Source organism: Notothenia rossii, assembly GCF_949606895.1.
Source record: "Notothenia rossii genome assembly, chromosome: 6".
NCBI lineage: Eukaryota > Metazoa > Chordata > Actinopteri > Perciformes > Nototheniidae > Notothenia > Notothenia rossii.
The window spans coordinates 81,531,775-81,546,000 of NC_136909.1; the positions used below are offsets into that span (position 1 = coordinate 81,531,775).

Sequence of the window (14,226 nt, forward strand, 5' to 3'; positions counted from 1 at the left end):
AAAAAAAGCATTCAAGTTGTCCCTTAAGGTTATTTTTTTATTTAAATTTGATATTCTATCAAACATGGATATAGCTTCTTTTTTTCACAGCAGCATTGGATCAGTTCAGTTGTGCAGCATTGGATCAAAACAAAATAAAGCTTTCTGTACTCGTTAGCTTACTGCTACAATTAGACACTGCGCCCTTCCCACTCTGTTGCCAGATTTGAGAGAAATAAGCAACCAGGTCTATGAAAACAAGCCCCAAAGAAGCAACACATACATGATGTTGTGTAATTTGAAACCAAAACTAAGGCCTGAGGATGACTTTAAGACTTGAACATGGTCATTTTTGTTTTGTAACATTGAATACAACATTTAAAAAACTAAAAAATCCCGAACTCCAATTTTTTTCTCCCGATTCCGATCTTTTGAAAATCACGTGATTGGCTCCGATCCCCGATCACCTGATCGGAACATCTCTATAATTAATGCAACTGTTAATTTGATTAGAGCTTTGACACATACAGTGGAGCAAAAAAGTATTTAGTCAGCCACCAATTGTGCAAGTTCTCCCACTTAAAAAGATGAGGCCTGTAATTTTCATCCTAGGTACACTTCAACTATGAGAGACAGAATGGGGGGAAAGAATCCAGGAAATCACATTGTAGGATTTTTAATGAATTAATTGGTAAATTCCTCGGTAAAATAAGTATTTGGTCACCTATAAACAAACAAGGTTTCTGGCTCTCACAGACCTGTAACTTCTTCTTTAAGAGCCTCCTCTGTCCTCCACTTGTTAACTGTATTAATGGCACCTGTTTGAACTCGTTATCAGTATAAAAGACACCTGTCCACAACCTCAAACAGTCACACTCCAAACTTTACTATGGCCAAGACCAAAGAGCTGTCAAAGGAAACCAGAAACACAATTGTAGACCTGCACCAGGCTGGGAAGACTGAATCTGCAATAGGTAAGCAGCTTGGTGTGAAGAAATCAACTGTGGGAGCAATTATTAGAAAATGGAAGACATACAAGACCACTGATACTCTCCCTCGATCTAGGGCTCCACGCAAGATCTCACCCCGTGGGGTCAAAATGATCACAAGAACAGTGTGCAAAAATCCCAGAACCACACGGGGGGACCTAGTCAATGACCTGCAGAGAGCTGGGACCAAAGTAACAAAGGCTACCATCAGTAACACACTACGCCGCCAGGGACTCAAATCCTGCAGTGCCAGACGTGTCCCCCTGCTTAAGCCAGTACATGTCCAGGCCCGTCTGAAGTTTGCTAGAGAGGATTTAGATCAGGGGTGGGGAACCTCCGGCCTTCGGGCCGTATACGGCCCGCGAGACTATTTGGTACGGCCCCCGAGGTAATTTATAAACAAACGCAAAAAAGAAAAAAATTTAAGAAATCTAGACCGCAAAAAAATTAAACAAGCAAGTGCCTGTTTTTCCTGGCCAAGGTCAGGGTCCTTGAACACAACACGAGCCTAACGTGTCATCACGTGGTATATGTCTCGTCTGACAGGGGTGCAGTTCTGACGGAGAGCACCAGAACACGGCTCCAACACTTCACAAATTGCAGTAGGCCTACCCATAAGGAGCCGTACACATGCCGCAGTTTTTGCGTGGCTCTTTGGCTGTGTCTTTAGTTGAAAGCCCAGTGGCGATCTGTTCATCTGTCATACTGATTATACAGTCAATAACTTTGTTATTAGCATCTGGTTAGCTAGCTATGCTAACGAATATAAGAAGCTTTTTCTCCAACCAGTGAGGTAAAGGCACATCTTTATATGGTCATTATAGTTATAACAAAATAAGAGAATAAAGTAAAAACAGGTATAAAATACTATATGACAGTAAAAAAAAAAATGTTATTAATAAAGAATACATTATTTTTTTTTAAATCTTCCCGAGGATGAAAACAGAATGAAGAGGAGGTAGGTGTGTGTGTGTGTGTGTGTGTGTGTGTGTGTGTGTGTGTGTGTGTGTGTGTGTGTCTTTCTGTGATGTAGCTTGCTTGTAGTATGCTTGTTTATCATAGCAACTCTTTAAAAGTGCTCCCTTTCATTCAGTAGTAGCCTAGTAACAGGGTGCGGGAGAATAATCACCTTTTTTCCGCTTCCCGCATATTTCACAACTGTTCGCATATTTCTCAACTTTCCGCATATTTCCGCATAAAATCACATAAAAACCCCGCATTTTTATCGCATAATCAAGGATTTTAGCCCGCATAATCAATGATTTTAGCCCGCATAATTAAGGATTTTGGCCCGCGTTTTTCTGGAGGGTCTAATTATTACAGCTCCGTGGGCTGGCAGTAAAGCGATATGAGTCCGTTCTTATTGTGCATCCATGGGTAAAGGTAAAACTCATGTAGTACTGAACACGTCACATCACATGAACGTGTCGGGCGGCGTGGTCCCGTGGGTTAGATGCACGTTCACAATGCAGAGGAAAATAACTCAGAATAACGTTATTAGCACATTTTTACAACTTGAGGAACGAATGTTTTTAATAAGGTTCTATACAAGTGTTCATACTGGGTAGTTTATTTGGTTTTATAAAAATTATCCAACGATCTACAGACCACTCTTTCCTCATGTAATTCAATGGGAAAAAGTGTTTCCGGGCCTGGCAACCAAACGGAAGTGTAGTACCGCCGTTTGGCCACCACGAATATTTTCATCTGAGTCCGACGCACTTCCTGGGGGCTTGGAGATTTCTCATTTACTTCCTGGGTATCGCTACATAGGGATACCCAGTAGCCACGCCCAGAGCTATGGCCGCACCCTCTGCCAGCCTTTCACGAAACAAAGCTTCCCTAACCTTTCAGCGATTCATGCCGGATATGTACAGCGTAGGGCACTGAAGAACGATGCTGTTCCTACTTGGTTTGGAGCAGCGGGAGATTCGGGTAAAACCTGTAAGTATTCATAGTTGTTTGTGTATTTATGATGTTTAAAACAAACAAGGTATCTACCACGACTGTTTAATTGGGTTAACGTTTTTCGGACTACTACGTTGGGATCGCAGAGAAATGCTCTCCGCAGACCCATTCTCACAGCGTTATAAAACTTTATCTTACTCAATATCAAGCCACACTTATTGTTTTTACTTCGGCTGTGAGTGTTTGAGTGTGCTCAGGATGAGTTTCGCTTGTTCTGCTATATCGCCAAGCCTGTCTGCTCCTGCAGCAGTGTGTGTGTGCGCGAGCAGCAACGAGCCTGTCAGCTTCTCGACCAATCAGAGCACACTGAGCTCACATGGAGGGGGGGGGGGGCAGGAGCTCCAACAAGCCATTTAGGACAGAGAGTGAATACACATACTTTACAGAGATGCTGTATGAGAAACCAATGTGAGTTTGGAAAATTGCACAATATAAATATATTCTAGTAGAACTCAACAATGGAATTATGATCAGTAGAAATAGCCATGACATGGGAGCTTTAATATCCTACCCGTTTGAACATTTAATGTGGCCCTGCTAAAATAAAAATCTAGAATGTTTTCACATGCAGAAAAATGTGATTCTGAGGACAAAGAGTCACATTTGACAACATCTATGGGATGAGATTTGTGGAAGGATATTTAGCACCTAATTGAATGCTTTCATGATAGTTTCCAGAAAAATTACCATTTTCAAAGTTGCTATCTGACACCAGTTCTTCAATCATCTCCTTGGCCTTCTGCTGGGCTTCAGAGGACCCCAAGAGGACCACCTCACCTTGATAGTCCCCTTTGTTTACCTACAATGTAAAAAGTGAATAAAAAAAACTGCAGAGATAAAGGGAATACATCCACATTTTCATGGATGTGCACTAACATCATTAGCTTGACACTAACAACACTGAACTTACCTTAATCCTCGCACCAGTGCTCTCTTCAAGTTCACGGATTTTGGATCCTCCTTTACCTTTAACAAGATATAACGCAATGTTACAGATCATACCCACACACATGTTACTGAATCTGTGCAGAATGGGGATCACACAACCATTGCCATGTGACTGCTTAGCCTAACTAATGTTAACTTGGCATAGGCTAATGTAGATAGCTCACAGTAGCATTTAGCTCCAACGGATGAAATAAAAACATTTTGAAGTGAATGTACTGCTTTGGAAATATACCATGTCAATTAAAGTACATTGACATTCACAGGCTGTGAAAATGGAGTAGAGTCCCTCACCAATTTGCTCTAACGTCTAGCAGTTTGACACCAACTGAAGTCTGCTGATTTAGCCTAGCTAGTGATTTAGCATAGCTAGCAATACAATTTAGCATAGGTTGCAACGTTTATAGCACCATTTAAAAACATACCTATTATCCTGCCAACTAAACCATTTTCCACGGTGAAAGTCACAGGCTGTGAAGAGTCCGACCTTTCATCGCCAAAGGTTCCCCGTCCTGGGCCTCCGGAGGCTGTGCAGAAACAAAGTGTAAGAAAGCTGGGGGGGGATATATTCCACACTGTATGGCCTGCTATGTGTGACACCTAGTGGTGACATTTTGTAAACCATCCTGGTCCCACTGTTTGAACATTTAATGTGGCCCTGCTAAATAAAAATCTGGAATGTTTTCACATGCAGAAAACATTTATTCTGAGGACAAAGCGTCACATTTGACAACATCTATGGGATGAGACTTGTGGAAGGATATTTAGCACCTAATTGAATGCTTTCATGATAGTTTTCAGAAAAATTACCATTTTGAGAGTTGCTATCTGACACCAGTTCTTCAATCATCTCCTTGGCCTTCTGCTGGGCTTCAGAGGACCCCAAGAGGACCACCTCACCTTGATAGTCCCCTTTGTTTACCTACAAGGTAAAAAGTGAATAAAAAAAAACTGCAGAGATAAAGGGAATATATCAAACATCCTAGACCACTACGTGTATTTTACCGATTTAATTAGTAGCTACTTTGAGGATTTAGATTATTAATACAAACCAATAATACATTATTAAAGGTTAAAGCTACCCAGTAGTATAAAAAGAAATCCACATTTTCATGGATGTGCACTAACATCATTAGCTTGACACTAACGACACTAAACTTGCCTTAATCCTCGCACCAGTGCTCTCTTCAAGTTCACGGATTTTGGATCCTCCTTTACCTTTAACAAGATATAACGCAATGTTACAGATCATACCCACACACATGTTACTGAATCTGTGCAGAATGGGGATCACACAACCATTGCCATGTGACTGCTTAGCCTAACTAAAGTTAACTTGGCATAGGCTAATGTAGATAGCTAACAGTAGCATTTAGCTCCAACGGATGAAATAAAAACATTTTGAAGTGAATGTACTGCTTTGGAAATATACCATGTCAATTAAAGTACATTGATATTCACAGGCTGTGAAAATGGAGTACAGTCCCTCACCAATTTGCTCTAACGTCTAGCAGTTTGACACCAACTGAAGTCTGCTGATTTAGCCTAGCTAGTGATTTAGCATAGCTAGCAATACAATTTAGCATAGGTTCCAACGTTTATAGCAGTGATTCTCAAATGGGGGTACGCGGACACCTGGGGGTACGTTGGGGTACTGCAGGGGGTACGTGAGATTTATGAAAAAAAAATAAAAGGTTAATTAAAAAAATAAAATGAATGATTAAAAAAATAATCTTAGTACAATAAGTTGAATAGAAAACACCCTTTTATATAAAACATTCCTAGAACCACCAAGGGGGTCCTCATATAAACATGTAAAATGTCTGTATTGTATTTTATAGTTTTTCACAATAACATATTACTTAAATTGAAAAACTCCTTGGAAAAATCTGTTTTATAAAAGTGGTATGTTATTTTTTTTCATGCATGAAGATGAACATATCCTTAGTTTGTTGTAATGCATACCACGAAGGAGTTAATACATCACACACTGAGGGAACATCACTAGATTGTAATTATGTATATAGGCTTTTTCGATCAAAAACGGTCGGGGTCAGTCAGGGGGTACTTGGTTGAGAAAATGTTTCAAAGGGGGTACATTACTGAAAAAAGTTTGAGAAGCACTGGTTTATAGCACCATTTAAAACTGGAATAACTGTTGTAAAAACATACCTATTATCCTGCCAACTAAACCATTTTCCACGGTGAAAGTCACAGGCTGTGAAGAGTCTGAATTTTCATCGCCAAAGGTTCCCCGTCCTGGGCCTCCGGAGGCTGTGCAGAAACAAAGTGTAAGAAAGCTGGGGGGGATATATTCCACACTGTATGAGCAGCTGTGTGTGACACCTAGTGGTGACATTTTGTAAACCATCCTGGTCCCACTGTTTGAACATTTAATGTGGCCCTGCTAAATAAAAATCTAGAATGTTTTCACATGCAGAAAACATTTATTCTTAGGACAAAGCGTCACATTTGACAACATCTATGGGATGAGACTTGTGGAAGGATATTTAGCACCTAATTGAATGCTTTCATGATAGTTTTCAGAAAAATTACCATTTTGAGAGTTTCTATCTGACACCAGTTCTTCAATCATCTCCTTGGCCTTCTGCTGGGCTTCAGAGGACCCCAAGAGGACCACCTCACCTTGATAGTCCCCTTTGTTTACCTACAATGTAAAAAGTGAATAAAAAAAACTGCAGAGATAAAGGGAATATATCAAACATCCTATACTAGCGCTGCAAAAAATGATTTTTTTTACCAGGGTCAAATAATGTGATGATTATTAATCTAGATTAACTAGTATTTGGTCTCTAGTCAAAAAGGTGAACATCAGGTCAATCAGTGTTTTTCAAAGCCCAAAAGGACCCCATATTAATTGTTTTGTCCACCATTTAAAGTTGTTTACATTACTGTCATAGGGCATGAGACACCAGAACATATTGACATTTAAGAAGCTGGAATCAAGCAATTTTGAATTGTTGTTTACTGAAATTGATGGCTTATCATTTAAATCGGCAACTTGATCAATCCATGCAGCTCTTTCCTAAACATGCCCTGACCAAGGCTCTGCAATGACGCCCAAAACTCCCCTAACAAATTGTCAGTCAGTCTCACATTGTGATACTTTATGCTTTTACTCTGCTACATTTTGGAGGCAAATGTTTTACCTTTTAGACCACTACATGTATTTTACCGATTTAATTAGTAGCTACTTTGAGGATTTAGATTATTAATACTGCATTATATAGCATACAGGACTATTACAATTAATACAAACCAATAATACATTATTATAGGTTAAAGCTACAAAGAAATCCACATGTTCATGGATGTGCACTAACGTCATTAGCTTGACGTTAACGACACCCAACTTGCCTTAATCCTTGCACCAGTGCTCTCTTCAAGTTCACGGATTTTGGCTCCTCCTTTACCTTTAACAAGATTAAATGTGTTTAATGTCTAACCAAACATATCTACACACTTGTAAGTACAGCAGGGGAAAGAGATGCAACATAAACTACACTAACGCAATGTTACAGATCATACCCACACACACGTTCCTGAATCTGTGCAGAATGACTATTACGCAACCAATGCCATGTGACTGCTTAGCCTAGCAACGCTAACTTGGCGTAGGCTAAGATAGCTAACTGTATTTTAGCTCCAACGGATGAAATAAAAACATTTTGAAGTGAATGTACTGCTATGGAAATATAACATTTCAATTAAAGTACATTGACATTCACATGCTGTGAAAATGGAGTACAGTACCTCACCAATTTGCTCAAACGTCAACAGTTTGACACCAACTGAAGTCCGCTGATTTAGCCTAGCTAGTGATTTAGCATAGCTAGCAATACAATTTAGCATAGGTTCCAACGTTTATAGCACCATTTAAAACAGGAATAACTGTTTTAAAAACATACCTATTATCCTGCCAACTAAACTATTTTCCACAGCAAAAGTCACAGGCTGTGAAGAGTCCGACTTTTCATCGCCAAAGGTTCCCCGTCCTGGGCCTCCGGAGCTCCGGGGAAACGGTCGACCTTCGCCCCCGCCTCGACGACTTCTATATTCGGATTCTTGGTCGCCACGGTCCGCTTGCCAATCTCTGGAGGCTGCAGACCGGGTTCCATTTCTCACACCGAAATATTCCTTTTGTTTCTGACTGTCATCGCGGTACGGTTTCCACTCAGTTAGAGCTGATGTTGCGGCAGGTTTTTGAATAGCAACGCCATCCACGTTGTACTCATCTTCCCAGTCGGCCATTTTCAATTTGGCTCTCCACCTGCTAACCCTACGTACATGCTGCTAACTCACTGCGTCAAAATTAGCTGTCAAGCTGTCAATCAAGAATGCCGCCTTCATGTAACCTCTGTGAGTTTATACTTCCACGTTTTTTTTGTGGAGAGATTTTGATAAATATTGAACTTATCAACGGTTGGAGAAGTACTCAGACGAAGTACCCGAGTGTAGGAATACTCTGTTACAAGTAAAAGTCCTGTATTCAAAGTTTACTATGAAAATTGATAAGATTTTGACAAATATTTAATTTATTAACACTGAATTTAGTTAATAATAATCTTACACTTGTCATATTCATAGTGTAGCACAGAAAGGTGGAGGAATTCGCGAAAATATTAATAGATGCTTTGACTTTTACCCATTGTTCACTACCCTGAATATACAATCCTTATCCCAAAAAGTCATCATGACCATCATGTGTTACTTTCTTGTTTTTTTTGTTTAAATGTTGATCGGAACAGTAAATCAAAGACACAAACAAAAACAGTTTCGTTGATTTGTACTTTATTATAGAATAATAAAATTATTTTTGCATTTCTCATCAAGAGAGAACATAATGTGCACTTTAATAAATTAATTTCAAAGAAATACAAATGTTAACATTATCAAGCTTTAAGGCCCAGTTGTGTAATACATTACTGTTCAAGCAGTAGATAAATTGTATTATTAGCCATCAAAGCCATTTAAAGTCTGTGGACAGGACCTTTATAGCCTCGTGAAAAAAAAAATACTTTTCATATGCAAGAAAGGCACCCTTAAGCAATTTACAGATAGCAAAAGCTGAGCATGTTGTATGACAGGAACAATCCATGGGCTTTCCTTGTGTTTGACATCTCGTTTCAAAGTAACAGACAGTTCTTATTGGCCTCTTTTCATATGTAGCAAAGCTCAATCAATAACTACAAAATAATCTATTCCAATATTAAGCCTTGAACTACCATGTCACATTTTCAGGCTCCTCAAAGTCTTCAAAAACAGCTGTGCTTTCACGTTGATGATATATTTCATCATACCAGAAAAAAAGTCAGCATGGGCTGTAGAATATTTCAAAATCAAGTGTTTACAATTTTAATTTGTTAGGAGATAATACTTGTTATATTCTACTACAGAATATTAATTTGCTAAGCGATGCACTTACTCACCATTTAACACAAAGGGGAAATAACTGAAAAAAACATGATGAATCAAGGTTGTCATTAACACATTAAAATACATTTTTAAGACTGCTGTGACGGCAAACCCCTAAGAGGTAAACATGCAAAAACAAATCAAAATGGCTAACAAAAATTAAGATGGGGGACATAGTTTTTCTGCATAATTCTGATTCAATAGCAGTCAACAAGCAGGATGGCATTGAATTGTAGTGTTAGGACAGTGTCATTTAGGAAACTTGCAATGCCTCATCTTCCTTTAACCTGCTAGTGAAAACAATCTGAATATGGACTTACTGCACCTACATATACATATGTGCACTTGAGTGTTTTTAAGCGTATCATAATAACCGTAATTGGTTAAGTATTGTAATTATGATTGATGTGATGAGGAGGAAGTACATGCACATACAAAATGGTGGTAAACTAAACATATTCTTCAGGGGGGCAGCAGACAACTTGTAAGCAGCCACACAACAAACACATTTTAATCTCAATCTCAGATTCAATTCTGTCTTGCTTCGTCAGTATCCTGCTGAAGTTTCCTTAAAACATTCCTCTGAATAAGTGCACCAGTTGAATGTTGAAAATGCAGAAGTCACAGAAAATATATAAGCATTTTGTATTAAGATACTGTAATATGGCAAATCTTTCTCATCTCATCCACCCTCGCTCCTGATTTACAATTTGAATACATCACATTTTTGTCAGCAGCAGAAGGGACACATGGATCAAGTAACAACACACATACTGGATCATCAACAGTGCATGTACAGTACATTGTTATCATGGGTTTCTCAGGTGAATCCAACGTAACCTGATATGTTATAAGTGGAGTCTGTGCATTGCACATGTGGCCCTGTAACTCCTCACTACCCCTACTGTGCTCTGGATTGGGAGGAGGGAATATGTTTAGTCCAGCAGCCTCTAATCATTATTGATGCACAAGGTGCAAACAGCACCCGGTAAAAAGACAGGGTTTGTCAACTAAACAAATTAAAAGAGGTTGTACGTTTGTTCTAAAAGGTCATTGTAAGTGGGTTATTCATAACTACATTTACATTAGTTCAATATATAATGTTCATATAGGCAGTCTTTGTTCACACTCTAGTGATTAGGATTTTGAGGAAACATTGCTTTAAAGCAACATTAGCTATTTGTCCTTAAAGTAAGAGCTTACAAATCATTTTAAAGGTGTAATAGGGAGAATGGCACCCCTGAACATCTGTTCTTTAACTACATCACTTAGGTGATTGCTTCATTCATTCTCCCAGGAGACGTGCATAAGGCTTCATGGCACTAAGTTGATTTTAATAGAACTGGGTCATATTCAATTGACACAATGTTTTCAGATTTCCCTCAACTAACTATGATTTACGGAGTTTCCTGATGTACAAAAAGCTTTACCTTCTGATGGGGCAACTAAAAACGGCTAACTAACAATTGCAGCTATCGGCGAGTTAGCCGTTAGCCGTGCAGTCAGGACTTGCACTTGTGAAGTTAAAAGCTGTCCAACAGTTGTGTTGGGGGGGCTAAAAAAAATAAAAAACAAACAATAACTACATAACGTTGCAGTAACTTGCAGAAAGATATGCAGGCCACGAGCGTTGTGCAACTGCTCTTATTGCAACAGCTTAGACATGCAGCATCTCATGCTCAGCTTGATAAACCTACTGCAATTCACTATTCAGACATAGTCCAGCACTTTGTCTTCACCGATCGATTGCTGATAAGAAATCTTCTCCAAGTAGGTTTGCCCGATCGAAATGTACTGACAACTAGCTGAAAGACAAAACTAAACAGCCAGATAAACATGAACTAATTCTGTGGTTGTAGAAACAGAACGGGAGCTTTGGGTCTAAATACATGCTGAGGATGCTTTGAACTCTTTTTATATTTCAGATATTCCCATCATACCAGGCCCCGCCTATAGTTCTAATTTCATTCATTATTTTTTTTGGAAACAGTCCATGCAGTGATATGTATGAAAGTAAAAGATGACATTTCACATTGCCAAAGACAGACATTGAATAAGGAGAGTGAGTCACACTCCTTTTCGACAAAGTCTCTGAATACAAGCACTTGTATGAAAACAAAAAAGTATAAAGTCAGTCACAGCTCTTTGTCAAGTTAGCTGGAGTTAGTGGTGATTGTGGTTGATGGTTGCATGTGTCAGTGTGTTTTTGTGTGTGTGAAAGAGTGGTTGTGAGGGCATGTAACTGTGGCATGTTTGAGGTTCAACTAGACAATAGATTGTTGTTATATGCACCCATGTTGGCTTTGGTACAATCATACAGTCTTTTCCTTTGAGTTAATAAGAAGGACTGCTGTAAACAAATGATTTGTATTTTCTTCTAACATTAGTTTAAAAAGGTGTCAGACTGCAGGCTCAGAAATCAAAGTTAACTATCTTTCCTGGGTCTTTATTTAAAACAAACATCAATTTGATCAACTTTTTTGTATTGATGTCATTGTATACGAACAATCTGTTTTTCTAAAAAGTTACATCTCCAAATATCCTTAGAGAAAGACCAAACATTTTTTATCTTCAAGGAAAGTTTGTATTTGTGTACATTTCCTTAAAATGATGTGTACATACAGTATGCGTGTGTGTGTGTGTGTGTGTGTGTGTGTGTGTGTGTGTGTGTGTGTGTGTGTGTGTGTGTGTGTGTGTGTGTGTGTGTGTGTGTGTGTGTGTGGTTAGTTATGCCAGGTGTATGTGTGGCGACTGACTGAGGAACTCTGGGGGAGGAGCCTCCTCCTCCGTAGTCTGTAAGAGGTCTGAGGGGTCCGGTTCCTGGGACAAGAAGTTGAAATGTTCTTCAGCTGGCTCTATCTTGCACTCACTAATTAAGAGTTCTGTTCCATCCCAGTTGCTGAGGTCAGCGTGGGCGTTACCGTGTCTGCTACCGTTGCTGCTACCGTTGCTGTTGTTGAGCGCGGAAGACAGACCGGGGTTATGGTTGCTCAAAGGCTGGCTGAGGTTGTGCACAGAGAGGGAGCCTCCCCAGTCTGAAGGCCTCTCGTCTGGGCTCGATGAGAGCAGCAGCAGGGGGTTGACCTCCAGGCTCATGTTCCTCCTCCAGACCCCCTCCTGTGACTGCACCCCCGCACCACCATCCCCTTCCTGCTCAGCATCCACACTGGACCCCAGAACCACGGATGGGCCCAGGCTGCCCTCATCCAGCGGCAGCACGTCTGTCATTTCATCTGGCAGGGGGTCGGTGGAGCATCGGAGGTGGGAGGGATGCAGCAGGGGGGGCAGACGGAGGGTGAAGCCCCCTGATGATGGAGGTGGAGGAGGCAGGTCAGGGAAGTGTGCTCTTTTGGAGGTACCATTGGGGGTGACCAAGGTTGGATAGGGGCTATCAGGAGGCAGCAGGGGGGACGGGGAGAGAGAGGCTGTGGACGGGGGGTAGGATGGAGGGGCTGAGTCCGGGGGGCCGTCGTCATCGGAAGGAGCCAGGATGAGACGCAGGCCTCTGGGGTTGGCGCTGAGAGAACGGCGTAATCCTCCACGGTTTTCTCCTCCGCCTCCAACAAGATTTCCCCCCTGGGGAGAAGAGGGTCTGATGACGGAGGTCTGGTAGTCGGAGTTGAGGTGCTGGTGGTTGTCCAGCTCGAACAGCGGCAGGGAGGAGAGAGTGAGGGCTGTGGGGCCTTTCTGGAGGACCTGGCGGTAAACGTCCAACAAAGAGTCCAGCTTTGACTCAATGGAAGTCACCTTGGAACAAGAAAAAAGAGAGCAAGAGAGTAGAGAAAAACAGAGAGAGGCACAAATCAAATCAGCACAGGTTGGATTGGGTTTGATTCAACTTTCTTGTCAATTGCAAAAAATAAAAGTAGGAGCAACACAATGCAGTAAGCATCTATCCAGGAGTGAAAGAGAAGCAGTCAAGCGTAAAACTCCTCTGTTATCAATCCCTGCACCGTGATATCCAGGATATCTCAAAACATATACAGGTACAGTTTTTAGGTAAGAGTCAGTGACCATGACCTTGAAATAGGACGATGTCGCAATTTAAAATTGAAGAGGAACACATTTGTAAACATTGCCTACAGAATATTTAAAACTGAAATTGATTGGAGTGAGTCACAGGAAAGGCTACAGGGCAAGAATTCACGTAAATCCATTGTTCATTGATTGGAAATGAATGTAGGAAACTACGTTCTTGCCTTGACTTGGATTTTTCCCTGCGGAAGTTTCGCTATCTGGTGCCCCAGCGGCAGTTTCACTTTGAGTTACATTTTCAGTTTGATTTCCTATGAGTTAGCCGCTACAGTGCTGATGTAGCTTTTCCTGTAAGATTATTTTTTGGACTCACCTGTCTCTCCACCTTACACACCCGTCCCAGCATGCTCATGCCCTCCAGCGACTCTCCATCTGGATTCAGTTTGTCCCGCACCTTCTTATCCACGGGAATCTGGCCTTTTCCCAGAATCTGATCCACCCTGTTGATACATTTGAAAAAATACTGATGTTGTAATAGAAGCAAGGCACCCGAGTTTCATTTCAGGTTATCCCAAGTCAGGCAACAAACCTAAAGCAGCAGCGGGAGGAGTTAGTAAAACAGTAAAAAACACATCGCTTGGCTGTGTCAGTGCCCGAAATGGTCAGAATTATGGAAAAAAAGATTGGATATCATTGACTATGTAGTTTGCATGGGTTATTCTCACACATGAAAACCAATGTGCACCAAAAAAATCTTCACATTTTCATAAGGAAAGGCATAAAAGCAAGTCATTTGTGAGCACTACATCCCAAAATGATGTGTACAAATACAGTCAGAAACAAAAGTTATGACAATGCATTTTTTTAAGCGTGTTTTTGTGTGTGTTCACAAACTGAAAACACGTAGAAAATATCATTACTGAATAACAAGCTT

General features: G+C 40.5%; 2 protein-coding genes across 15 annotated transcripts in view; both read right to left on the reverse strand.

Moving 5' to 3' along the window:
* Positions 1-8,214, reverse strand: part of ddx43 (DEAD (Asp-Glu-Ala-Asp) box polypeptide 43) — a 41,403-nt gene extending 33,189 nt beyond the window's left edge. Inside the window, exons 1-8 of one of the 2 annotated variants that reach the window (XM_079691114.1) lie at positions 7,811-8,214; positions 7,260-7,315; positions 6,438-6,549; positions 6,054-6,155; positions 5,044-5,099; positions 4,692-4,803; positions 4,307-4,408; positions 3,847-3,902 (exon numbers count right to left, since the gene is read on the reverse strand). In XM_079691114.1, the coding sequence (XP_079547240.1) occupies positions 3,847-3,902; positions 4,307-4,408; positions 4,692-4,803; positions 5,044-5,099; positions 6,054-6,155; positions 6,438-6,549; positions 7,260-7,315; positions 7,811-8,153 (939 nt within the window). In that variant the 5' untranslated portion in view covers positions 8,154-8,214. The remainder of the gene's footprint in view (positions 1-3,846; positions 3,903-4,306; positions 4,409-4,691; positions 4,804-5,043; positions 5,100-6,053; positions 6,156-6,437; positions 6,550-7,259; positions 7,316-7,810) is intronic. The other variant, XM_079691115.1, reaches the window with a different exon arrangement.
* A 462-nt stretch (positions 8,215-8,676) lies between these two features.
* The window catches only part of kcnq5a (potassium voltage-gated channel, KQT-like subfamily, member 5a), a 97,655-nt gene continuing 92,105 nt past the window's right edge, over positions 8,677-14,226 (reverse strand). For all 13 annotated transcript variants that reach the window (XM_079691104.1, XM_079691102.1, XM_079691105.1 and 10 more), the window contains 2 exons: positions 13,666-13,792; positions 8,677-13,064 (listed from right to left, as the gene is read on the reverse strand). In XM_079691104.1, coding sequence (XP_079547230.1) covers positions 12,045-13,064; positions 13,666-13,792 — 1,147 coding nt within the window. In that variant the 3' untranslated portion in view covers positions 8,677-12,044. The remainder of the gene's footprint in view (positions 13,065-13,665; positions 13,793-14,226) is intronic.